The following is a 25781-nucleotide window of genomic DNA, read 5'->3' on the forward strand; positions in this document are numbered from 1 at the left end:
ACCTGTAAATACTTTGAGTCATGCTCTACTAGTTCACTGGAATGGGCGGCTTTATTAAATCTAATGAATAGTCATTTCAACAACTATGGAGGTTCGGTTCTTCACATTTGAGACTGAAAAGGTTTTCAGATTGGGCATCGCCTTCTTTAAGGAGGTCCTATTAAATCTATCAGGTCCTTCTTAAAGCTACATCTTTTCCTGGGTTCATGTGGTAGCTACTTGTTCCCTGAAGAGATTGGCAGCACCCCTATCCTCTTTCCAGAAACTTCCTTAATTCAAAGGCACAACTTTCTGGACACACACAGATTCTCTACAGAGGGGCCATGAGATGTAGCTTGCATTGTCACATATGAGCTTCAAGTCTCAATTTATTGGCACAGACCTTTTATTTATTTATTATTCAAATTTATCGATGTGCCCATCTGCCCCAAAGGGCAGCACACAGTAATAAATAAGTCAGCTGATACAAAACAGATAAAAATCTTAAAAGATCAGTCATGAGTAACATAAAAAAAAATGTCATGGAACAACTCAGTAGAGATTGGTTTGTGACTGACTTCTTTTAGGATATTTTCCCAGTCCAAATGCTAACCAGTTCCAACCTTGGTAGACAAACAAGATCAAGTCAAGTAAATAATAAAGATACTACTGAAAGTGTGAACAGTTTGAAAATTCTAATAAAACAAATCAAGGTGAGCAGTGAAAAATTCGAACTAAAATTAAATATAAAGATGATCAAACTAATGACAAGAGGCACAACAACCAAATTTAGAATTAACAATGAAGATATTAAGCCATCCACCATTTTAGGATCAAAAGTCAACAGTAAAGGAACAACTGTGAGATATCCTGCACCGGATCAGGCGAACCGGTAGTAAGAAATTGGTGTGGGTCGTGGAACCAGAAATAAGTTCTGGCTGGCCACACCCCCGATGCTCGCTTACCCGCCCGCCTGACATTAACCTAAGGTATTTCTTTTTTTCCCCCACCTGACAATCAGCTGTAGATAAGATCAGCTGTGCTGGGATTCCCCTTGCTGAGTCCCAGGAAGGCAAAAAATGGAGGGAGAAGCTCAGCGCCTCCTCCATTTTTTGCCTTCCAGAGCCCCAAAGGAGCCTTAGGGGAGCAAAAACGCCTTCCCCCCGAGGCTTCTCTGAGGCTAGGAAGCTCCCAAAATGGAGCTTGGAAGGGTGCTGTGTGCCCCTCCCATGCTCTATTCCTTTTCTTCCTGAACTCCAGAGGAGCCTTAGGGGAGTAAAAAATGCCCCCTCCCCGAGGCTCCTCTGTGGCTAAGAAGCTCCCAAAAATGGGTGGGGGCTGCAAAAAAAAGAGCCATGCCCACCCAGTCACATGACCACGCCCAAAGAACTGGTAGTAAAAGTTTTTGAATCCCATCACTGCCTATTATGTCTATATCTACAAAGATCAGAATAGTGCAGGCAATGATATTCTCTAGGACACTCAATGGAAGTGAATGTTGGATTTTGAAGAAGTGGGTTTGAAAGAGTATTGACACTTTTGAATGTTGATATTGGAGAAAACTCCTGAGAATGCCATGGTTAGCCAAGGGGGAAAAATGGATCAGTGAACAAATCTCCAGGGTTTCACTTAAGGCACAAATAACCACTCTCAAATTATCCTAGTTCAGACCTATTATCTGAAGACCTGTAGAGCAGCAGTCCCCAAACTTTGCAGCTTGGAGGTCCAGCTATGGAGAGAAAGCGGAACTGGGCTGCCTGAGCGGTGGGCTGGTACATGCATGTGTACACAGCTCCACTTGCACGAGTAATAGGCTGGCATGCACTTGCATGTGTGCAGCTCATTTTGGGTAAGTTGAGCAACGCATGCATGAGGTTCCAAATAGGCCACCGTCCAGTAGTGGGCCATGGTCCAGGGACTGGAGACCCCTGATTTAGAGAGCTCTGTAGAGAATGCTCTGATGCTAGGAAAGGTGGAAGGAAGAGAAGACCATCAGTAAGGTGGACAGCAATGGGTGTATTGTTGGAAGATCTGAAGGATCAGTGTCGGAGCCAATTCATCCTGGAGAAAACCTAATGTGGTAACTCAGAACTGATACTGATTTGTTGGCCCATTATTAATTATTAATATTTCAATGGTTCTGCAAAAACTGGAATGTAAAGTTTTAATCAACTTTGGTGTTTGCTTTTGTTGTCCCATTCAAGGCGTAATTTCTAAGCGCTCTACAAAGCAGTCATTCAAAAAGCACACTGCGATAATCCAGATGTAACTCAATCATATATTATCCTGGTCAATCTAAAGTCTCAAGAAACCTACCTAAACTGGGCAAAAGCATGTAGTTTAAATATTTCACACTAAATTATTGTTATGCTTTGATGGAAACATAGACAAGTAATCTTTTATACAATTAAATCCATCAGTGGAAGTAACAATTATTTATTTAATAATCATACCCACTTGCTTCTGATCAGAGCTGGAATTAAAACATATCGTTTCAGTTTATTTGCAGTTTTGCGTTTATATTGTGATAATCCACACAGATACAGTATGCTGTGAAACCCCATTTTGTGGTTATAACAATCCAATATTATTCAAAATAGACATTAGATTAAAAGAGCATCATAGAAAGTTTGCATCATAGTTGTGCCTCATTCTCCATTTCAAAAGTTGCTTCATTAGATGCTTTCTATGATAAAAAATGTTAAAAGATAAAAGCTTTATCTTATTTTCTTCCTCATCTCCAATCACTGAACATTGTGGTAAAAATTGATCTGGACTTAATTATTTTATGTTCTGTAAGGTTCATGGCTGAATGTAGTATACATGAATTTTTGGGTTCAACTTAATAGCTTCATAATAGAAAAACAAATGAAACAGCAATCAGTTATATCAGTTAGTACTTGGAAATATTAACCTCTGTAAGAAAACATAATATGAATTTTTCATGAATGTCAGTTAATAAAATAAATTTACGAATACAAAGCAAAAAACATGTAGGTGCAATTTGATCCTTTGCGCTAGGATTGAAACATTTGCTGAAATTCTCACTTTAAAAGGCATCAAATGTTTTGATTAAATCATTAATATAATAATTTTTGTTAATTGCTTCAGGAGAGGTTATATCTGATTGAACATCACTCAGGATGGAAAACAAAATTACAGCTGTTGCCCAAATCTAAAATTGCTATCCATTTTAATGTTAAAGATACAGGCTTTAATATGTGCAGCAGCTGAAATCTATGTATATAAAAGCAAAATATCACTCATGCATCATCACAAAATCTCCAGAACTGTAAAGCCTACAAACTTGAAATTTGGCACATATGTTTCTCTTGGCTTCTAGGTGCTCACTAAGAAAGGATTTTTCGAAATGACCATCAGAGCATTAGTATTTTGTATATTATTATTAACACGCTCTGATGCTAAGGAGTTCTACTCCCCCTCCCCACCTGAAAAGAAATCTGTTCCAAATGCAAAACACAACCAGAGGAGAGGAGTTTCAGTTTTAGTTTCACAGCACCAAGCAGCTTTAGTACAGAACAGTTGAGCTAAGCCATGCCCAGGCACCTTGCTGTCTCCTTCTTACTCACAAAGCAAATACTCTTTTAATTTCCAAACAGCCCTCAACTCTCTCACACACTAACAGAACGCCATCCAGATGAATACCGATGGATGCTGGTAGGCAGAGGCAGATTTTTCCTCCCCCAAAACTAAGCCAGACCACATAGTTGCGTAGCGAAGCATGGGTATGGAGCTAGTTATAATATATGTCTGTGCCTGTGCCTGTGTGTCTGTATATGAATCTCTCGAAAAGAGGATATTTTAATGCACTCTTATAATCCCTTTTTCCCCTAGACATCCTTTCCAGTCTTAACTCACCTGCCCTATTTGGGGACCAGGACACTGTAATGAAAGCAATTCAGGAGGCTCGAAAGATGAGAGAACAAATCCAGCGGGAGCAGCAGCAGCAACAGCAACAGCAACCACATATTGATGGAAAGCTTCCCACCCTGAATAGTATGGGCCTAAACAACTGTAGGGCTGAAAAGGTAACACAATAACTCTTTCACCCTTCTTGCTGCTAAATTTATTTGCAAGGTTTACCTTGTGAATAGCTACTTAATTCCAAGAAAGCAATTTCAATATATTACAGTTTTTAATTATTATTTTTGTAATAATTGTAATGTAGGCCTTGAGGGCCCAGGGAGGAAAAAAAAAAAGTAGAACTAGATTGACCAGAACAATATTTTTCCACAAGAAAAATTTATTCAGGGCTCCAGTGGCACCAACACGGAATGTCATTCCTCCCTCCCACTCATTCTGGACTGTATGAGAATCAATGTATGTATCACAAATTGGCCAAAGTTTCATTTGAAGAATGGCAGATGATTTAGACGGGTGAGTAATTAAGAGCCCTGTCTCAATCTCATCTCAGTGATATTCTGTGAGTACTGTCCCAGAAAACTTTTCCTTTATATTTAGTTTCCAAATTAGAGAAATATTATACGGTACAAATAGTAGCAGTATGGATTAGAGTTGGTTTTCTTGATTGGATACTGGACTCCATTTGTCTAGTATCTCCTTTCCAGTGACATGCCCCCAATAAGCACAGTAGGAATATACAAAGAATTCTTTCTGCTAGTTGTCACCCTGTTTTCTAATTGGTATTTCATGGCATACTGCTAGGGTGTGCTAGGTTACCTGGCACTTCAGTAGAGTCATAATAGCTCGCAGTAGAGTTTTCTTTATTTAATTTCTCATAGTACTACTACAGTGCCTTGTCAAACAATCTAACTGTTGTTTTGGAAGGTAATTCCAAAACAATTCTATTCTTCAGTTTTTCTGAAAGAAAAGGAAAGTATTTCAGGTCCTTGATTATTTTCTGCACCTTTTTGGTCTCTAAAACCAGGGCTGATGTGTGGCCTACAAAAATCCAGATAACCACTAGGTGACAGGAAAGAGTCACAGAAAAATTCTATATTTATGCCATTCCCTATTGATGATGTGAATATTTACACCTCAGATATGCCAATGCTTTTATTAGCTAGGGCAGGGTTCTATTTTGTATAGGAAACTTTCATTTAAGCTCATCTTCAGAAGAGAGAATGTGAAGCAGTGCTAATTCCTGGTTTAATACATAAGAATCACATTTTTACGTTCAAATTGGATCATATTTTTCCATTTATTACATGTATTTACTACAGAATAAGATGAACTACAATAAATTATTTCCTATTACATTGTTTTATTTATTGTTATTTATTTATAGAATTTACTGGCCACCCATCTTACCAGAGGGTAATTCCGGGCAGCTATATTTTTAATATATATTACCACCTTTCTTCTAAATATAACATATTCAGAATGACTGTACTGAATTGTTGTTCAGAACTGAAGCTTGCACACTTGATGTAGAGTTCAAAAGACCCAGATGAAGAGAACAAGGAATACATGCACAAGCTTTAGCTGATGCTCAACCTTTCTTCTGTCTTTGAATAACATTCCCGGTGTGCAGTTTAATTGGGAATTCTCGATATTTATAGTTGTTAATATCAGCTGTAGATATTTCATACAAGAGAGTTAACGTTTTAGAACAATCCTTAGGAAAAATAATCTACATATGCAAGGAGATAATGTTGTTTAGTTTGAAATTTAGTCTGCAGACTTTTTTTTTTTTTTTGGCTTTGCTTATAGATTTTTGGTCAAACAAACTAAATAAGTATCTATTGTAGCAAAGTATTGGAAGCAGGCAATTCTCTCTAAGGAATACAGACATATATATGAAATAATTTGAGATATAGTATGTCTATAATTTGCTTCCTTGCCGAATAGGTAAGAGCATTTTTCAGATACCACAGGGATAATTATTTCCTGTACAGTAATAGTGGACAATATACAATGTTATTATTCTGGGTGACTCAGGACAAAATTTTTTTGCAGTCTTTCAACAGAAGACAACAGCTTTGATTATGAGATGAAGCAGGGTAAAAAGGAATAGGCAACCAGTAATATGCCTGTTACTATCTTTCACAGTCATCTATCTCAATCAAATGTGAAATGAAAAATATGTTAGATCTTGTAGTATTAGTAGTACCGGTAGTTTTTATTACATATTACTGCTGTGTTATTATATCAGGATTTAGTGAGTTTATAAGTACATGTGTGTGTATTAATATTATACATACTTTCTCTCCCCCTCTTTTCTTTTTCTCCCTGTGTCTCATAAACAGCCTTGAGAATAGATCAGGGGAAATATTGAAACGTGTTCATGTTAGTTCTCTTCAAAATTTAGGAAAGTTACTTATATATTATCTTAAAGTATACTCAAGGAATCTTGCAGGTAAGGTAGATTAATCTAATTGGACTTCCAAATCCTTAGCCCATTATTTGACTGCATTGTGGCTTATCATCAGAATGGCCTTGCTTGCTTTGGTATGGTGAATAAGTAAATAAAAGTAAGCTTAAGTGAATGTTGTAGCATGCTTGGAGAGATCGATGTTGGGTTTTGCACTAGAGTCTACCAAACAGTTGATAAAGTTGTATAGTTGATTTCTTTTTGCATTTTATTTGTACTGTTTCAATCCATATAATAGCTGTCAGTAAGCCAAGAATCTTGGGCACTAGTAGCCATTTTCCAACCCATTCCCAAAGGGAGGAACATAGAGGCCTGAGGTTCATTACTTGGTTTCAAGCACAAAGGGAAAAGTGTTCTGTAGATAGAACTGTCAAATGTGTGTTTTCATTTGCATTTATATGTTGCCTTGTTAGATTTCTCAGAACAACGGGAGTAAAATGGATCCATGCCTATAAAATGGATTTACATAGCTTCTTGCCCCCAGAGGATTAACCATGGTTTGCAAAACATATTTATAATCTAATAAATATTTATCTGCACAAGATGTGATTTAAATGATAGCATTTTAAAACTCATTTAACACAGAATCCCATTGTGAAATAATTTTTATAACAGCAAGAAAAAAAAAAGCTGAAAGTGTAATACACCATTTTGTATTAAAGATGGCCTTATGAGGTCCACAGACTTTTCTGAAGACAAGATTTCATTTTGGAAACAACCCTGACCACAGTTAGAACCTTTTATTGGTTGCTTTCTAAATCTGTTTTTGCAAAACTATTGCAAATAAATGAAATCTGCTGCCTTCATGTAGACACTATATTGTTCCAAGTAATCCTTGGTAGTGCTAATTAGTGCTCTGGGCTAGTTCAGAAGTTAGCCTGAACTTCTGTGACCCTAAAATATCCACTGAGACTATTTGAACAATCTATCTTTTTTTTTTTTCAAAGACCTTATGAGCAGTCCTATTTTTGCCTTTTCAGAGAGCTCACCACTCAATGTTTTTGACTTTTAGTCAAATTAGTAGGTTCTTTAAGAGGAATAGCTTTTTCTGCCAGTCTACAATCTGCCTTTATGTCATTTAATATCATGTCTGTTGTGTTCAACCTGGGCATGGCAGTATATTTCTACACAACCTTTCTTTCCTCATTCATACAACAGACTATGGTCCATTCAATCGGTTTTCAACTCTAAGGATGTTCTGCATTTTGTTTTCATGTATTTCAATCATATCCCCCCCACACACACACACTTCTTCTTCAAAGCTAAAGTAGCACAGTATTCCTTTTTTTCTTATGGACCTTGGTTTCCACAAATCCATTTAACCTACATTCATCTTTTCTTTTATCTGAAGTTCAAGATATGTGGAACGGTAGCAATCCAAAATAAGCAGTTGAAAGATAATGAAAAATACTGACTATATTGCTGTTTGTTTTATGTTTCATATTTTGATCGTGTCTTTCTCTAAAAAATACCTTTTTTAAAAAAATGATAGTTTTTTGAAGAAAATTAGGAAATCAATAATGTACTGAAAGATTCATTGGAAGAAAGATATTTTGATGCTCCTTGAAAAGTAAGTGGTAACAAGACTTGTTTTCATTCATCTTGAGGAATGGTTTCAAAAGTTAGATATCGCACTTCTTTTTTTTAAAAAAAAATTAATTTGCCATAGTTGGAGCATTCAGAAAAAGACCTTGGAGAAGAAATTATGTACTCATGCTTATCTAAGGAGAACCAAATGCACATGTGAATTAGGACACATTATTTCTGTGAGATGTACAAAATTGTATCAGTTGGAATGCATTTGTAAAGGAAAAATTATACAAATAAAAACATATTTGCAATAAGGTCTATATTACAAAGCATTGCACGTGTGTATATAGGAATGCACACAAAATAATTATGAATTGTAGGATGTGTGTGTTTGTATATATATGTATGTGTGTCTTTGGTTGTGTGTGTGTGTGTTTGTAGATTTTCACAGGTACAGGTATGTAGGTCTAGGTGTGTTTGGGTCTTTTTCCGTGTAAGATTAAGAGTATCTTGGCGATGTTTCGGCGAGGTCCCACTCGCCATCCTCAGGCTGGTGCTTTCTGTTTTGTGCCAGTGCAAGCAGTGTGTGATCGGAACTACCATCTCTCTATAAATGCTGGTGTGCTGGGCTGGTTGGCTGCGCTGCTGTCTCTTGATTGGTTGATGGAGTTGATGTTGGTATAATGGGCTGTGTGATGGCCTTGTGAGTTTTGTTGTGGAGAGAGAGCGATAGAGAGAGAGCGCAAAATGAATAAAATCTATCTGCCCTTAGCTAGCTACACATTATGTGGCTTTATTGTTAGGTAGATTTAAAAATGATATTTAATTGTGAATTCAGATCATAATATAAATATGTAAGGGGTGTTTTAAAATATTCATTTCATTTTATTTTTTTATCATTGATGATGTTATAGTCTATTGGTCAAATGGTTTTGACTTGATTGTCCATAACGGTTCCTTTGGAGGAGATAAACTTTATGATAGAGCAGCATATATAGGAATTCTTTAATGTATAAATAGTTCATTTAGTTGAGTGTAATAACTTTGGGGAACTTATTCATTTGCAGCTGTTTATCATATGTGAAAAAGTTTGAGAAAAATATTCTTAACAAATATTACTGCATATGCAAATGAAGCATTTATTTCACCAAAAATACATTATCAGTCTTTTTTCATGGTGGATTTATACTGTTAATTCTCTCTCTCTCTCTCTCTCTCTCTCTCTCTCTCTCTCTCTCTGTGTGTGTGTGTGTGTGTGTGTGTGTGTGTGTGTGTGTGTCTGTAGGGATTCAAAATTTTTACTACCAGTTCTATGGCCGTGGCTTGGTGGGTGTGGCATGGCTTGGTGGGCTTGGCAGTGGAAGGACACTGTAAAATCTCCATTCCCACCCCACTCCAGGGGAAGGATACTGCAAAATCCCATTCCCTTCCCACCACACTAACCTGCTTTCCAGCTCCGTTCTCCTGTGCAGGGCAACAAAAGAAGACCCAGCCAATCAGCTGGAACTCAGGAGGCAGAGAATAGATGGGGGTGGGGCCAGTCAGAGGTGGTATTCCAAATTACTCAAAATTTCCGCTACCGGTTCTCTGAACTATTCAAAATTTCTGCTACCGGTTCTCCAGAACCTGCTTATGCATTCATCATTCTTACGTTTTCCAATCCTTTTATATAGGATTAAAAGAAGCAGAGAAAGTATAAAACATTTTCAGTGGAAATAAAAACTATCTAGGGAGTACAATGTAGTGAATGAAAAATTAAAAATAAAGGTGTTGAAATAATGTTTTGGGAAAGAAGTATTTAAGAGTTTTATGGGAATAGGAGTGATATATTAAAGCAGGGTTCCACAATCCTTAGTCTGCAGCCTGCTACCGGTCCGCAGCTTGTTGGGAACTGGGCTGCTCAACCAGTGGGAGAGGGCACAAAACCCCTCCCGCCTCTCCTGCTGCTGCCACCGGAGCCTGAAAGATTGAGGACCAGTATATTAAGGAATGAAATTAAAAGAAATACTACAAATGTTAATATTCAAGAAAAATGGTAAAAAGCAAGAAAAAAATACTATTAAAATGTTGATAAATTGTAAGGATGCAGGTGGTGCTGATATAATAGGAGAAATGTTAAATTATGGATGTTACTTGTTTGTGGAATGATTGTGCCACTTGTGTAACATGTATGCAAAGACTGCCTCAGAACTGGAAAAATGCCATTATTGCTTCCTTATACAAGGAGAAAGAAAGGGGAAAAATGCCAAACTTACACGGGGATTAGTATGTCATATGTGCCTTGTCAGGTAGATGTTTGATTGAAAGATACAAGAGATAACACCAGAATTTGGGAAATGCAGTAGGGCTTTAAGAAGAGTGTGCATAAAGCGTAGTTTTGTTCTTCATAAGTTACTGAGAGATACATAAATATGAGGGAGCTCATTGCACATTTGTTGATTTGGTAAAAGTTATGATAAATTGAGTAGGTTTTGCATGAATATGGAGCTGAAGATTGATTGCTGAATGCAAAAAGAGCAATATTTGATGGAAGTAAATAATGCATAAGCATAAATGGAATGCTTAGCAAATCGGTCAGTATTGAGCAGAATTTAACACAAGGAGGTGGAATGTCCTCTTAGTTGTTTTATGTATCTGTGGAGAAAGTATAAAGAATATATGTGTAAAAATGTGTAAAGAATATGTGTGGTTACAGGTATGTTGGCTTGCGGACATGAATGCACAGTATATACATTTAGGACATAAATGAACATGTAGTTTTATATGGAGATAAAGGTATGTTGTTGACCGAGAACCTGAATGATTAGCAGTGAATATTAAATAAGCATGGATACAATATAAAATATGGATCTGAAAATTAATGTATGAAAGCTAAAGCAGTTGTGTTTGACAGGGAAAATAGAATGATTTCACAGAATACATAAATGTTAAAAAGCTACAGCAGATGAATGAATGTATACTAAAGTTGGAACATTTTAAGATGTGCAAATTTTGGTCTTAAATTGTGCGCATTTTTGTCTTACATCCAACTTCCCCCATTTACTTTGCTTGTTAGAAGCCAGTTAGGAAGGTCACAAATGGTGATCACATGACTCTGGGATGGAGCAACAGTTGTAAATACATGCTGGTCTAAAATGTAATGTATGTGCTCTGATTTGCAAATGCTGGACATGAAATTGATATCAGCCTTTGGTTCCACTGGATTTACTCAGTCTAATGTCAAATGCATAAAGATCCGTTCAATTCAATTATTCCTATGACGGTAGAAGAATGTGTCTCACACATACAGATTAACAGATTAACAAAGTTGGAAGGGACCTTGTGGGTCATCTAGTCCAACTCCCTGCTGAAGCAGGAGACCCTACATAATTTCTGACAGATGGCAGCCTAGTCTGTTTTTGAAAGCTTCCAGTGATGAAGCTCCCATAACTTCTGAAGGTAAGCTGTTCCATTGGTTCCTTCCTTCCTTCCTTCCTTCCTTCCTTCCTTCCTTCCTTCCTTCCTTCCTTCCTTCCTTCCTTCCTTCCTTCCTTCCTTCCTTTTCCTGATATAATAAAACTTATTAGAAATGGGATTAAAACAACACTGCCAGACTGCACTGAAAGGAAAAGGAAGGAGGGAGGGAGGGAAGGAAAGAAGGAAGGAAAAGAAGATATTTATATGTGCGTGTATAGATATACATGTATTTGCACATGGACTCTTGTTACTTTTTCATTTCTGACTAGAATTTTAAACCAAAACATTTCAAATTATGTTTCATGTTTAGTTTTGCAAGCAAATAATGATGCTAATACTCAACAATTTTACTGAGTTGGGATATATCCCAAAATAGTAATTAAATCCTTGGGTCCTTTCTTCATAATCCACACTTGTAACCAATTCTGAGAAAATGTGAAAGGTCAGTTCATCTAATATTGGCCCCTTTTATTAGAAGTAAAACATTTGATTGAAATATATGTTTCTGTATAATAGTATTGAAATTAGACATAGGATTATTGGTATTGAGTGACAAGAAAAAATAACATTGTTTAGAAGCAGTGAATAAAACTTTCTGTTAAGTTTCCTTGCACATTATAAACAAAGAACTTTAAAATTCTGGAAGAAAATATTTGCCTTTTTCTTTTGCATTTAATTATGATACTTATTTGTATGGGATTTTTTTCTGCATCATTCCTCCCTAGTTTAACAATAGACCATACTGTTTTTAGCTGCATGATCAGGAAGTAAATTTTTCTTTGAATAGCTAAATGATTACAATACCTCTCACATAGTGAAACGGTGTGCTGAATCTATTTGATGCAATTAGAATCTGATCTGGTAGAAACACAGAATGAGATATCTTCTGAAAAGGTGAAACCTGTGACTTCTCAGTATGTTTTTAAAGAACAATATTGTAGTCATGGAGACTTTCAGCAATCAGGTTTATGTTTGTTGCTTCCAATGTTGTGATAGTAAGAAAAAGAGCCTAATTTCAGATTCTTTCCAGAAAGTTACCCTTTGTGTATGTCTAACGCAAGCGATATCATAATAATCTTAAAGTGTAATTCTGGAATTAGCAATATAAAGCCTAGAGATATTGGCTTGCTTTCAGTCTCTTTCTTACCAGGCTTGCTATCTATTTGTTGCTAATTTTTTTGTATATAATAACCAAAACAACAGAAAGTTGGCATGCTGCAAAGTTAACCAACAGCCTATAGTTTTATATTTACTTCCAAAAAAAGTCTTATATTTCCTCAATAATTTCGTTGGCAGGGTTGAATGTGCCTTTTGTTAAAGCTCCGCCCCCTGCCCCCATCACCAGAACCATGTTTTCTGAGTGCTGAGAAGCTCACTTTCCACTATAAGTGGAAATCTAATGCTTCTACTTTCTTTTCTCTTTTCTTTCTTTCCCTTAGCCACTCAGTTCTTGAATAACCTGAGAGCCTGTTTGTTGTCATATAGGTGGACCAATCTTGATCATGTAAAATAATAATGAAGAAGGCTGAGTTACAAGCTTATGCTTCATGGATCAGCCCTTTGAGGTAATCCAGACAGGAAGCACAAACCCTGAATACTAATGCTACCTTTATTGTAAGGTTAGAGAAGCAGAATCTTGCAAATGTGAACATACTTCTCCCTTATTTTTATTTACCAAAAGGAAGGATTCCTTGTGAGATCCTTGCCATGTCTCTATTCTCTCTGAGGGCTGAAATATTTTTTGCATGAAGCAGTTGCAGCTTTTCCTTCTGTCTCCCAAGGTCATTCTCATACCCCATTACATCATGTGATAAATTAGTTTAGGCAATTTCGAGGAGTATTAAATGTATACTGGAATAGCATAAAGTTACATAATATCAATTGAGACACCTGAAAAATATTTAGTACCATCTTAATTTTGACCAAGGAACATTCAAAGGCAAATATTGTATCAAAGTTACTTGTTTAGGCAATCAATAGTGTTGTCATCATAATTGCTTTAATAGTATAACAAACATTAGGAAAAAATAAACAAAATGATCCACTATTGTCATGCTAGAGATAAAACAAGAAACCAAAATTTTATCACATCTTTTGGAAATCTACGTATAAGATATCTTATGAGCTCTTATTAACAAATAAAAAAATATTGCTTGCTGCCAACGATGGCTTGATTTTGCATATAAAATTCTTAAGAAAAATGAGAATTACAGTATCCTATTTCAGATCAGAAATCTGAAAATTAGTAATTCTGATTGATCTGATGTATGCATGCATACATACATTTTTCTTTTCTTTTTATAATATGATTCCTTTGCTTTTCTTTAAAGATGAAGTAGAATGTCTGTTAGGAAAAAGTTTGGATCAAGTAAATAATAGAACACGCCTTCTCTAATCTCAACTATGCTATTTATCCAAAATTGGTAGTATTTTGTAATATAAGATATCTTCCTGAAAAAGGCATGTTGAGACTTCCGGTGACGAGATATGGGCAGACGGAGGTGCTGAAACTCACTCTGGGTTTCACGCTATCTCTTCTTGCTGTTGGAGTGACCCTTAGGGGTGCACGCATCTTGTAGAGAAGAGTGCCAGTGCGGGGAGACTCAAGTCGCGGTGTGGAAAAGGCAATTCTCATCACGTCATAGAGAAACCCTGTGGAGACCGACATCAAGAGACTGTCAGTAATGGCGGTCCTAAAGTCTTGATCGTTGCATACAAGAGGAAGCGAGTGAGTGACAGACTGTGGTGAACGAAGAGTGCGAGTGAAAGAATTTGCGATCCTGATTGAGCGTTGAATATTGGAGAATCTTAGTCGGAGCAAAGCCCGAAAACAGTGGCCAAAGCAGATACAAGCGGCGGCGAAAGCGAAAGGGCTCATGAGACGGAAGGGGGTAAGGACATGAGCGATCGGACAGAGAAGATAAGAGAATAGAGAGATCTGAGAGACTGACAATAATTGGGGGAGAAAAAAAAGAAGAAAGAAAGAACAACAAATTTAATTTAAGGGAACTTTGAAGGATTTGAATTGTGGATTTTGGGGAAAATTGGAAGGACGAATTTGAGATGGGAGGAGACTTGAAGTAAGGAATTAAATTACAACTTTAAATATTCCACAGATGAAACTGAATAATTTACTGGTCTCTTTTTGGATTATTGGACTGGAACTGTAGTAAGTGGAGAAGATTTATTAAAGAAAGAGACTGTTTGAATCTAAAAATTGACTTGTAAGACTTTTAAACGAAAGGAGAAACAGCTACAGCGGAAAGTGCGGTGAGACAATGAAATCAGAGACATTACTCAGCAAGTCTGTGCTTCCGGTGGGTTCGGTGAAGGAATCTCGAAGAACTGAACAATCAAATTAAGACACTTTAAGCTTTTAAATTTTGCGGATTGCAATAATTATTTCTTGACACCAACTCAATTGATTTTTGAATGTGGTAAACGTAATTTATATATGATACGTTAGTAAATATTGAAATTTATATTTGGTTATAACACACACAAAAAAGGGAGGTGATAATTAATTATTTAGGTATAGATATTTGATTATAGGCATTGATTAGATTGAATTAAATAATTAATTGTGATTAATTGTGATTACTACAGATTAACTAATTAATTATTGTATAGCAAGGTTGATATATCTTTGTTTAGATTTGTAAGTATTTGAAATATTATTTCATAACACTATTTTGAGATTAGGGATTCTATAGCACTTATAGATATACAGGTTAATAGTAATTAAATTTAAATAGAGGAATTTGATATATTATTAAGATCTACAAATGCAGATATCTGACTTAGAAATTATCTTTAAAAGTGTTCTGGAGAATATATATATTGACAAGAGAGGTTAATCCGATAACATATCATATTAATTAGCGTAGTGGCCATTTATAGTTGATACTTCTCAATAGTGAATGTTAATTTGGGACAACATATTTAATATAACACAAAAACAAAAACAAATTTTACAAGAAAGGACCTCTGTCACTAACACAACGCTTAAAACTGGAAAGAAGACTTCTTCAATACAAACAACTCCGATGCCATCACCCTCAGTGATGGCACAAAAGACAATTGAAGAAACTCTACCTGGAGAAAAACAACCTACCATCACGAATGCCAATATCCAATTGACCCTTTTTACTTTACAAGAGTTCATGCTGAAGCTTCAGGAAATAATGGTGAAAAATCATACCAAAACAAGAGCTGACAGAAATGAACTAAAAGAAGAGATGGTAAACTTAAAGGCAGAAATGAAATTAGACATCTTAAAGTTGGATCAAAAAATTGAAACAATACAGCAAGCACTAGAAAGGAATGAATTAACAATAAAGGAGGTTGAGAAAAGAATGGAACAAATGGAAAAGAAGCTGGAAATGGTTGGTGAGCAATTAAGAAATGTGAGTAAAGAAATGGATGACTCCTTGGTATATCTGGAAATGGACAAGGCTGCAGCATATCTGAGATTCCAAAATATAATGGAATCTAAAGAAGAGGACTTAGAACAAGTGATGGCAGGAATATTAGCAGACCTATTGGAAAAAGATAAGGACGATATTCTGAAAAAGTTAGATGAAGTATACAGAGTGAGCACAAATTACGCAAGACGACATAAACATCCAAAAGAGGTCCATGTGAGATTTGCCAGAAGGAAAGTTCGAGATAGTATATACAAAATTTCTAGAGAAGAAACAATTACATACAAAGGAAAAGAAATCTTGGTGCTTAAACAAATCCCAAGAAGAGTGAGAGAGCAGAGGCGAGATTATAAATTCTTGGCAAACCAATTAAACCAAAAAGGTATCATATTCGGATGGCTAATCCCAGAGGGAATGCTAATCACTTGGGAAGAAAGAAAAATTAAAGTAGACTCCGTGGAAAAAGCCCAAGAATTCTATGAACTATTGATAGGCCATGAAGAATCGAGTAGTAGAGATGAATTAGAAATGAATTCGCAAGACGACCAAGACTATCAAAAAAATAGAGATGGGAATCATAGGAATTCAAAAAACAAACAACATCAAGAGAAAGAAGAACCGAAGATGCACAATCAGCCACAAAGAGAGACAGGAGTAACTAAAAGACAAAGAGCAAGAGTCAATTAGGTGATGGACGAAGAAAAGAAAATTCTATCAATTAACATAAATGGCCTAAACTCTAGGATAAAAAGGAAAAGAATATTAACCAAATTAATTAAACAAAATGCAGATATAATATGTTTACAGGAAACTCATATAAGGAAGGAAGAAGAAAAATATCTAGAATGCCCAAGCTAGGGAATTTGTATACATCGCCAGCAGATTTTAGGAAAAAGAAAGGAATAGCAGTATATGTGAAAAATGATATGAAAGCAGAGCCAATTTGGATAGACCCTAATGGAAGAATTCTGGTGTTACAAATTTGGATTAAACCAATTCCAATTCTACTAGTGGTAATCTATGCCCCTAACAATAACCAAAAGGAATTTTTTAAACAATTACATGGGAAATTAGTGGAATTAGATAAAAGGAATATTTGTATCTTGGGGGATTTCAATGCTATTGTGGACCACCAGAAAGATCACAGTAGTGGGAGGGGGGGAGAAGAAAAACAGAGAACTACCGAAAACATGTAAAGAAATGATGATTGGACTAAATTTGACAGACATGTGGAGGAAACTAAACCCCGAGAAAAAGCAATTTACATTTTACTCCAATCCTCATCAATCATGGACATGAATCGATATGGTGTGGATGAATGGTGAGTTAGTAAATAAATTAAAAGAGATTGAAATTTTACCAAACAAATGGGCAGATCACAACCCGATTCAGATAGTGTGGAAAGGTAGGAAGAAACCAAGGAAAAGGTGGACCCTAAATACACAGCTAATTAAAGAGAAAGAATTTATGAATAGACTTGATGAGGAATTAGACTATTTTTTAAAAGAAAATAATAATGAGGCAACTACGAAACAGAATATTTGGGATACAATGAAAGCAATAATAAGAGGCACAACAATATCATACACTGCTAAAAGAAATAAAGGAAAATATGCCCAACAAAATAAATTATAACAAAGAATCAAAGAATTACAAATTCAGCTGCAAAACACCCCAAAAGATTGTAAATTGAAAAAACAGATGATAATAACTAAACATAAATTAAATTTAATCGAACAAGAAGGAATGGTTTCAAAGTTGAATACAGCCAGACAGATATTTTTTGAACAGGCCAATAAACCAGGAAGGTGGTTGGCCTATAAACTTAAAAAAGAAAAACAAAAAAGATTGATCTACCAATTAATAGATGAGAACGGGGATGCTCAACAAGGGATAGAAAAAAGAAATTGCATGTAAATTTTTTGAAGAACTTTATAAAAAGAAGGAGGTAAATGAGGACATGATAAGAAACTATTTGGGTATTACTAAATATAAAATAATCAAGGAGGAGATGAAGGAAATGTTAACTAGAGACATTACGTGGCCCGAATTAAAAGCAGCAATAGAAAACCAAAAGAACAATAAAACCCCAAGATCCAATGGGATACCAGGGGAACTTTATAAGAAAATAGGAGAACAAATAGGACCTCTCATGGTGGAAGTATATAATGAGGTCCTATTAGCAGCAAAAATGCCGGGTTCATGGAAGGAGACACTGATATCATTGATTCCGAAAGAAGATTCAGATTTACGACTTACACAAAATTATAGACCAATTTCCCTGTTAAATACTGATTATAAAATATTGAAAAAAATATTGAATGAATATATACATAAAGATCAAAATGGATTTCTTCCCAAGAGACAAATTAGGAACAATTTAAGAATAGTATTAAATGTTTTGGAATACTACGAAGCCCACCCGGAAAAACAAATAGCCCTTGTATTCTTGGATGCACAGAAGGCCTTTGACAATCTAAATTGGCAATTCCTAATCCAACAAATTTACAATATGAATTTAGGCACTAAATTTGAAAACATCGTGACTACAATTTATGATTTACAAAGGGCGAATATTATAATTAATGGAGAGTACATGCACTCAATAAAAATAGAGAAAGGAGTCAGGCAGGGATGTTCATTATCTCCCCTGCTCTTCATATTATCTTTGGAAACATTGCTTACACGAATTAGACAGAACCCAGGAATAAAAGGACTAAAAATTAAAAAAGAAGAATATAAACTCCAGTCATTTGTGGATGATATGGTATTTTTCATAGAGGAACCAATTGAAACAGGTCAAGAATTATTGAAAGAGTTAGATCAATTTGGGGAAGTTGCAGGACTTAAAATTAAATTAATAACTAAAAATTTAACAGAAAAACAAAAACTAAAATTGGAAAGGATAATGGGACTACAAATAGTTAAAAAAGTTAAATACTTAGGAATTTGGTTGACGGCTCAATGCAAAACTCTAATGGAAAATAATTATAATAAATTATTACAGCAAGTCAAAAAAGATTTAGAGATATGGGTTAAATTGCAAATCTCCTTATTGGGGAGGATTGCAACTATAAAAATGAACATTCTGCCCAAATTTATTTACTTATTCCAAACAATACCAATAAAAATACATAAAAATTACTTTGTGGAACTTAACAAGATAATTACCAAATTTATTTGGCAAGGGAAAAAACCGAGGATAAACCTAAAAGCAATGCAAGATATGAAGAGCAGGGGAGGTATGGCACTCCCAAATTGGGAATTATACTATAGTGCAGCCTCCTTACTTTGGTTGAAAGAGTGGGTAAATATGTCAAATAAAAGAATGTTTTTTCTAGAAGGCCACGATTTACAGAGGGGATGGCACGCATTTTTATGGGACACTGGAAAAATTAAGCAGAAGTATTTCCACAAACATATAATTAGAGATTCCTTATTGGCTAATTGGAACAAAATAAAAATATATATTTAAATATTTAAAAATTCCAATCTGGATCTCAACGATGGAGGTGATGATACATCCAAATAATTTAGACCTTAATAAAATGATAAAATACAAAGACCTTCTTGATGCGCAAGGAACTTTAAAATCATGGCAAGATCTCCAAGAACAAGGGCTACAAGTAGACCAGTGGGCTTATTTGCAAATTCAAAATAGATATAGCCAGGACAAGAAAATTTATGGAATTTATGCTAAGGCACAACAATTAGATAAAATCCTATTAGGTCCACATAAAAAAAATAACTAAATCTTATAATTATTTTTTAGAGATGGAATTAAAAGAGGAAGTAGTCAAAGGCAACATGATAGCTTGGAGTAGAAACATAGGACGTAGCATTACATTATTAGAATGGGAAAAGGTCTGGACAAGGAACAATAAAATTACAAAATCAGCAACATATAAAGAAAATGCCTATAAAATGTTTTATAGATGGCATCTCTCACCCTCAAGAATAGCGAAAATGTCTCCTAACATGAATCTGAATTGCTGGAAATGTAAAAAGAAACATGGAATATTCTTTCACATGTGGTGGTCCTGCACTGAAGCCCAAAGACTGGCATAGAATAAAAAAATGGTTAGAGGAAATAACGGCGGAGCAAATTGAATTAAAACCAGAATTCTTCTTATTGGGGATATTTAATAGACAAATTTCTAAAAAAGTCAAATATATAATACTGCACATTCTTACTGCAGCTAGAATAACCTTTGCACAGTGTTGGAAACAAGCAGATATTCCAACAGAGGAAATGGTCATTCAGAAGTTGGCCTGTGCAGAGATGGATAAGTTAACCTTAGCACTTAAGGAAAAAGAAACATCAGAATATTATAGAAGCTGGGAATGCTGGTATGACTGGATAGAACAAAAATAGAAAATATATTAGTAAACAACGTAAAATGTAAAAGAGGTAGTAATTATATATTCGCAATAAGATGTATTTGTAAATATATCACCAATATTGGTAACAAACAAGGAACCATAGACTGTCGATAATAGAATTGCTACTTTTTAATCATTTTCTTTTTTCCTTTTTCCTTTTTTTTCTGTGTGTTGTGTATGTGTTTGTTTGATATTTTAGTTGTATAATCAATAAAGTTTGTTTTTTAAAAAAAGATATCTTCCTAATATTATTTGTTAAAAATGTTCATATTAATAGTCAATGTATTTCCCTATTCACTAAAAAGCTTAGGAAGTAAATAAGTAAGGATCTACTGAAATATGAAATCCATTAGCTCATAATTCAAAATTATGACTGTGTCTGTCTCCCCCAAAGAAAAAGATAATCTTGAATTTCAGATGATGGAAGGAAGATTATATAGATTAACACTTTAAAGAACCATTACTGATTGTTTTATCAACTATAGTTGCACAACTGAGACTAATCCTGGTAACTTTTTCTCATACAGCTGCATGTTTGCACATGTGAATAAATTTCACAGAAGGCACATTGCTTCAAAAACCAGAAATTAAATTAACATTTAAAAATTCTTCTCCTCTATCTCCATTACAGTTACTTGCTTTTTAAAATTTGCCCTTTGTATGTGTCCAATCAGTTATTTTCATTACACATAGTTCCTGACAATTTTATTGCACCCAAAATTAAATTATTACCTTTTACAGGACTGTTCAGTTCCTAGTTAATTATTTACAAAAAATAAGTATTTATTTATTTATTTAGTTATTTAGTTATTTATTTATTTATTTATCTTAATATGGTCACCGCCTTTGCCACAGTGAGTCTGGGTGGTGAACACAGTTTAAACAAAAAACCCAATATAAAACCATTAGAATGTATGATTCACCACATACTGTATAATTAAAAAAGAAACAGTAGCCAAGAGAAAAATACATACAGTAATGTAATAGCAACCCAAAGAGGCTTTGCTAACTTCTCAACTCCTATGCCTGGGCATACAGCCAGGTTTTTAGTGCTTTCCAGATGGCCAGCTGGTTTGGGGCCAATTTGATCTCAGGTATTAAGGTCTACCAGAGGGCAGTGGCTATGACAGAAAAGGTACACTTTCTGGGTCTCACAGATGGCTTTTTTTAATAGATTGGACCCAAACCATGTCCTCCTGTTGGAATCAAGTAGAAACCATTCCACACTTGCAGTGGATCTCCATGGCAAAACATGGTCCACTTGGGGTAGAGACATACAGCTGACTTGCAACCACATACTAATGATACTTCATATCATACTGTCGGATGACCTTGTTAAATAGGAGTGGGCGGAATGTTGAGTCCCCCAGGATCCCACAGAACAAGGTCTAAACCTCTCTCCTCCTACCTATATGAACTGTAACCTATTCCAGAGAAAGGAAAACTGGCACAAAACTGTGCTCTCAAAACTAACTGCCAAAGCTAGCCTGGAAGGATACCATCATCAATGCTATCAGAAACAATTCAGAGATCAAAAATAGTGAGTAAGGATCAGTGGTGGCATGCTACTGGTTCGGCCTGGTTCGGCCAAACCGGCATCAAAAATTCCTACCGGTTCAGCTGAACTAGTAGTAAAAAAAAGTCTCCAACGACCAGCTGAGAGGAGGGAAAAAAGTCTCCAATGATCAGCTGAGTGGAGAAAGAAGAGAAAAGCGCAGGATCGGCCCTCCCAACTGGCCCTGCGCTTTTCTCTTCTTTATCCTTTCAGCTATTGGCACTGCAGGCCTCAGCTAGTGTGTGAAAAGCTGCACACGCGCAATCACTGAACCAGTAGTGGAATAGGTAGGATCCCACTGATGGTAAGGATCTACTACCACCATCCTTCCCCTGGCCTGAGGTCAATCACAAGGACAACTGGTACCATTATGGTTTCGTGTTCAAGCATCCATAACCTCTTATAGCTTCTCAATTGTTTTATTTAGGCACAAGGGTACTGTTGCTGTTGGCCACATATTCTATTTTCTTTATTTTTTGAGAGAGAAAGAACATGAAGGGTTTGTTTTGTCAGGCACATTGCTTTACACAAAGCTGATGCTTTCCTTTTGAAACCAGCAGTAAGTAGCATATTTGTCCTGAGGCAGAAAAAGTAATGGCAGGAAAAGTACAGTATTACAAGACAAGAGAGAGATGACATAATGATTCCAGCAGCCTTGACCCATTGTCACTACTTCTCTATCTTTAGAAGTATTTTAGTCTTCTCTCTGAAAATTTCCAAGACACTAATTTATTCATTTTTATTGATTTTATTTGGTTTGTCAATTGCTTACAAGATAATAGGTATAAGTAAAAACATAGTTATGAATACATGGATACATATAAGAAAAATAAAAGAAACAATAGGACAGGGACGGTAGGAACGTTGGTGTGTTTATGCATGCCCCCTACAGACCTCTTAGGAAAGGGGTGAGGTCAATAGTAGAAAGTCTCAGGTTAAAGTTTTTGGGGATTGGGGAAGAAACCACAGAGTCAGGTAGAGTATTCCAGACATTCCAGACCACTCTGTTGCTGAAGTCGTGTTTCCTGCAATCAAGTTTGGTGCGATTAACCTTGAGTTTGTATCTGTTGTTTGCTCTTGTATTGTTATGGTTGAAGCTGAAGTATTCATTGACAGGTAGGACATTGCAATGTATGATTTTATATACTATACTTAGATTGGGCCGAAGGCGGCGTAGTTCTATTTTTTCTAGGTCTAGAATTTCGAGTCTGGTGGCGTAAGGTATTCTGCAACGAGTAGAGGAGTGAAGAACTCTTCTTGTGAAATATTTCTGGACTTTCTCAACAATGTTAATATCAGATACGTAATGTGGGTTCCAGACTGATGACCTGTATTCGAGTATTGGTCTAGCAAATGTTTTGTATGCTCTAGTTAGTAGTGTAATATTACCAGAGAAAAAGCTATGTAAGATTAGGTTAACAACTCTTAATGCCTTTTTGGCTATGTATTTACAGTGGGTTCTAGCACTTAGATCATTAGAGATGAGTACTCCAAGATCCTTGACAGAGTTTGGATCATCAACAAGGTCTTAACTATTCAGCCTGTATTTTATTTTCTGATTTTTTTTTGCCAATATGTAAGACAGAGCATTTATTTGTTGAGATTTGAAGTTGCCATTTATTTGACCATTCTGATACATAGTCGAGGTCTTTTTGAAGGGTAGCAGTATTGTCTGTGGTGTTGAATACCTTTACATTGTCAGCGAAGAGAATGCAGTTGCTCTTAATATGATCACAGAGGTCATTTATGTAGAGTATGAAGAGAGTTGGTCCTAGAACACTGCCTTGGGGGACACCACTGTTGACAGGTACAGAATTTGATAGGATGCTCCCAATTTTGACCATATGTTGTCTGTTTGACAGGAATGCTTCTATCCAGTTATACAGGTGTCCAGACACAATAAAATTTTAGTTTTAGGAGTAGTTTGTTGTGTACCACTGAATCAAAGGCTTTACAGAAGTCCATGTAGATTGCGTTTATTGCTTTGCCCTGATTGAGTTGTGTAGTCCATATGTTTTTGCAGTGTAAGAGTTGCAGATTGCAGGATAGTTTTTTTCCGAAACCAAATTTTTTATTAGAAAGTAGGTTGTTTGTCTCTAAGTGGAGGATAATGGATTGGTTAATAATTGATTCCATGACTTTACAGGTGACGCAGCATAAAGAGATTGGTCTGTATTTTCAACTAGGCTGGGGTCTCCCTTTTTGAAGATGGGGATGACTGTGGCTTGTGATATTTTTGGCAAGGAGCTGGTCCTGAAAGATTTTTCGAAGATTATGCTTAGAGGTTCGGCTATGGCAGTGGATAGCTTTTTAAAGAAGTAGGCACATATTCCGTCCGGTCCAATAGATAGAGATAGTTTTAGATTGCGTAGTGCTTTTTCAACATTGTCTTCTGTAAAATCGACATGTATTAGATCATTGTAGTTGTATGTGTTTCGACTAGGAAATACTGTGCATGATCCATTGCTGTTTACAAATACTGAGCCAAAGAATATGTTGAAGAGGTTGGCTTTAATAGTGTTGTCATTGCAGTCTTTTACCATTAGGTCCTTTCAGGGGTGGGATGGACCTCGAGTCTTTTAGTTTGTTGTTTACAAAATTGTAGAAAGCGCAGGTGGAATTGGTGCATAGAAGGTTTTCTTCTTGTTTTATGTGATAATTGGTGCACTCAGTCTTTATCTGGTGGCATAAATTTTTGTATTGGCTTTTGAAGTTGGCAACATGACCAGATTTGTTTTTCCGCCAAAGTGATCTCTTTTTGGATTGAAGCTTCCTTATTGTTATGGGTAATCTGTTTTTTCTGGTTTTTGGAGTTGTTACTGGTACATATAGTTTGATGACTTTTTTGACTTCAAGTAAAAATATGTTGCAATGGTCTTCAACAGTATTGCATCCAATGAATAGAAATTGCCAATCAAGGGATGAGAGATTGTTGTTTATAAGATCATAGTTGCCTTTTTTGAAGTTATAATTGGGAATCACATCGTGTTGATTTTTGTGTGGACGTATGTTGAGACAAAAGTCAGTCATGCTGTGGTCACTGTTGGAAAAGGGTTCTTTAATTTGTATTCCGTAAATTGAATTCAAACTATTGCAGAAGATGAGATCGAGGCAGCTGTTAAGTCTAGTATTGTTGATTACTATTTGTTCCAGTCCCAGGTTTGTTACAGCATTGTAGAAGGTTGCATGTGTGGGTTCAGTTTTACATTCGTTTAGGGTCCAGTTAATGTGAGGTAAATTGAAGTCACCAAGAAAGATAAAAGTGTGTGGGCAGGATGTTGCCCATGTTAGTAGTGAATTTAACTTGTTTACATGTTCGATGTCATAATCAGGGGCTCTTAAACATAGTAAGAATCGAAATGTGATATTTAAGGTCAGTTCACAGACAATGGTCTCAGGAAGAGCAAGCTCTTGGGTAACTTGGATGTTTTTTGGATGTAAGGACTTTTTATAGAAGATAGCAACACCACCTCCTCTGTGGATTTCATGATCTGATCGGTAAACATGATAGTCTCTTATTGTGGTAATGGATCAGGGAGAGATGCATTGAGCCATGTTTTATGTTTTCATGATGTTGAATTTAGCCATATTTAGTAAGAGGAGATATTCAGGTATTTTATTCACAAGGCTTCTTGCATTGAGTACCTTGCATTTAAGGCCAGTTGTAGTTGGAATTGAGGTAGTTAGGGGCATGTGTGCCTAGTTTTGAGTGATGGTGGGTTGGATGAGGTAGGGTTGGTTGTGGAGTTGTGGGTTGTGTGACTTACTTTTGATACAATCAGTGCAGTAGTCAATGTAGAGATCCTTCTCTCCATTGTCTAGACGTCTTTTGAGTTCCTTGAGGAGTTCATGGGAGCGGATTCTTTGCAGTACGGATAAGTCTGATCTTGAGCGAAATTTTTTGTGGTTGGGATTGGTTTTTGCAATGGCATTTGTTGTATGAATGAATATGCGTTTGCTGGACTCATTTTTGCAAACAACTCTACACAATTTTGGGGCCACCGAGCCATCATTGTATTTGGACTCAGGGCCATCTCTGGTTACTTCAATGATATCTTCAGGAGAGATGTTTGTTGTATTTGAGTTGCTTATGATATTA

General features: G+C 35.8%; 1 protein-coding gene across 11 annotated transcripts in view; it reads left to right on the forward strand.

The window, feature by feature from the left end:
• The window catches only part of SOX6 (SRY-box transcription factor 6), a 487451-nt gene that overhangs the window by 417919 nt on the left and 43751 nt on the right, over positions 1-25781 (forward strand). For all 11 annotated transcript variants that reach the window (XM_087950911.1, XM_087950909.1, XM_087950910.1 and 8 more), the window contains one exon: positions 3835-4028. In XM_087950911.1, the coding sequence (XP_087807037.1) occupies positions 3835-4028 (194 nt within the window). The remainder of the gene's footprint in view (positions 1-3834; positions 4029-25781) is intronic.

Source organism: Notechis scutatus, chromosome 1 (genome assembly GCF_049901735.1).
Source record: "Notechis scutatus isolate UNSWTSFEM ecotype Mainland chromosome 1, rNotScu1.2, whole genome shotgun sequence".
NCBI classification, from domain to species: domain Eukaryota; kingdom Metazoa; phylum Chordata; class Lepidosauria; order Squamata; family Elapidae; genus Notechis; species Notechis scutatus.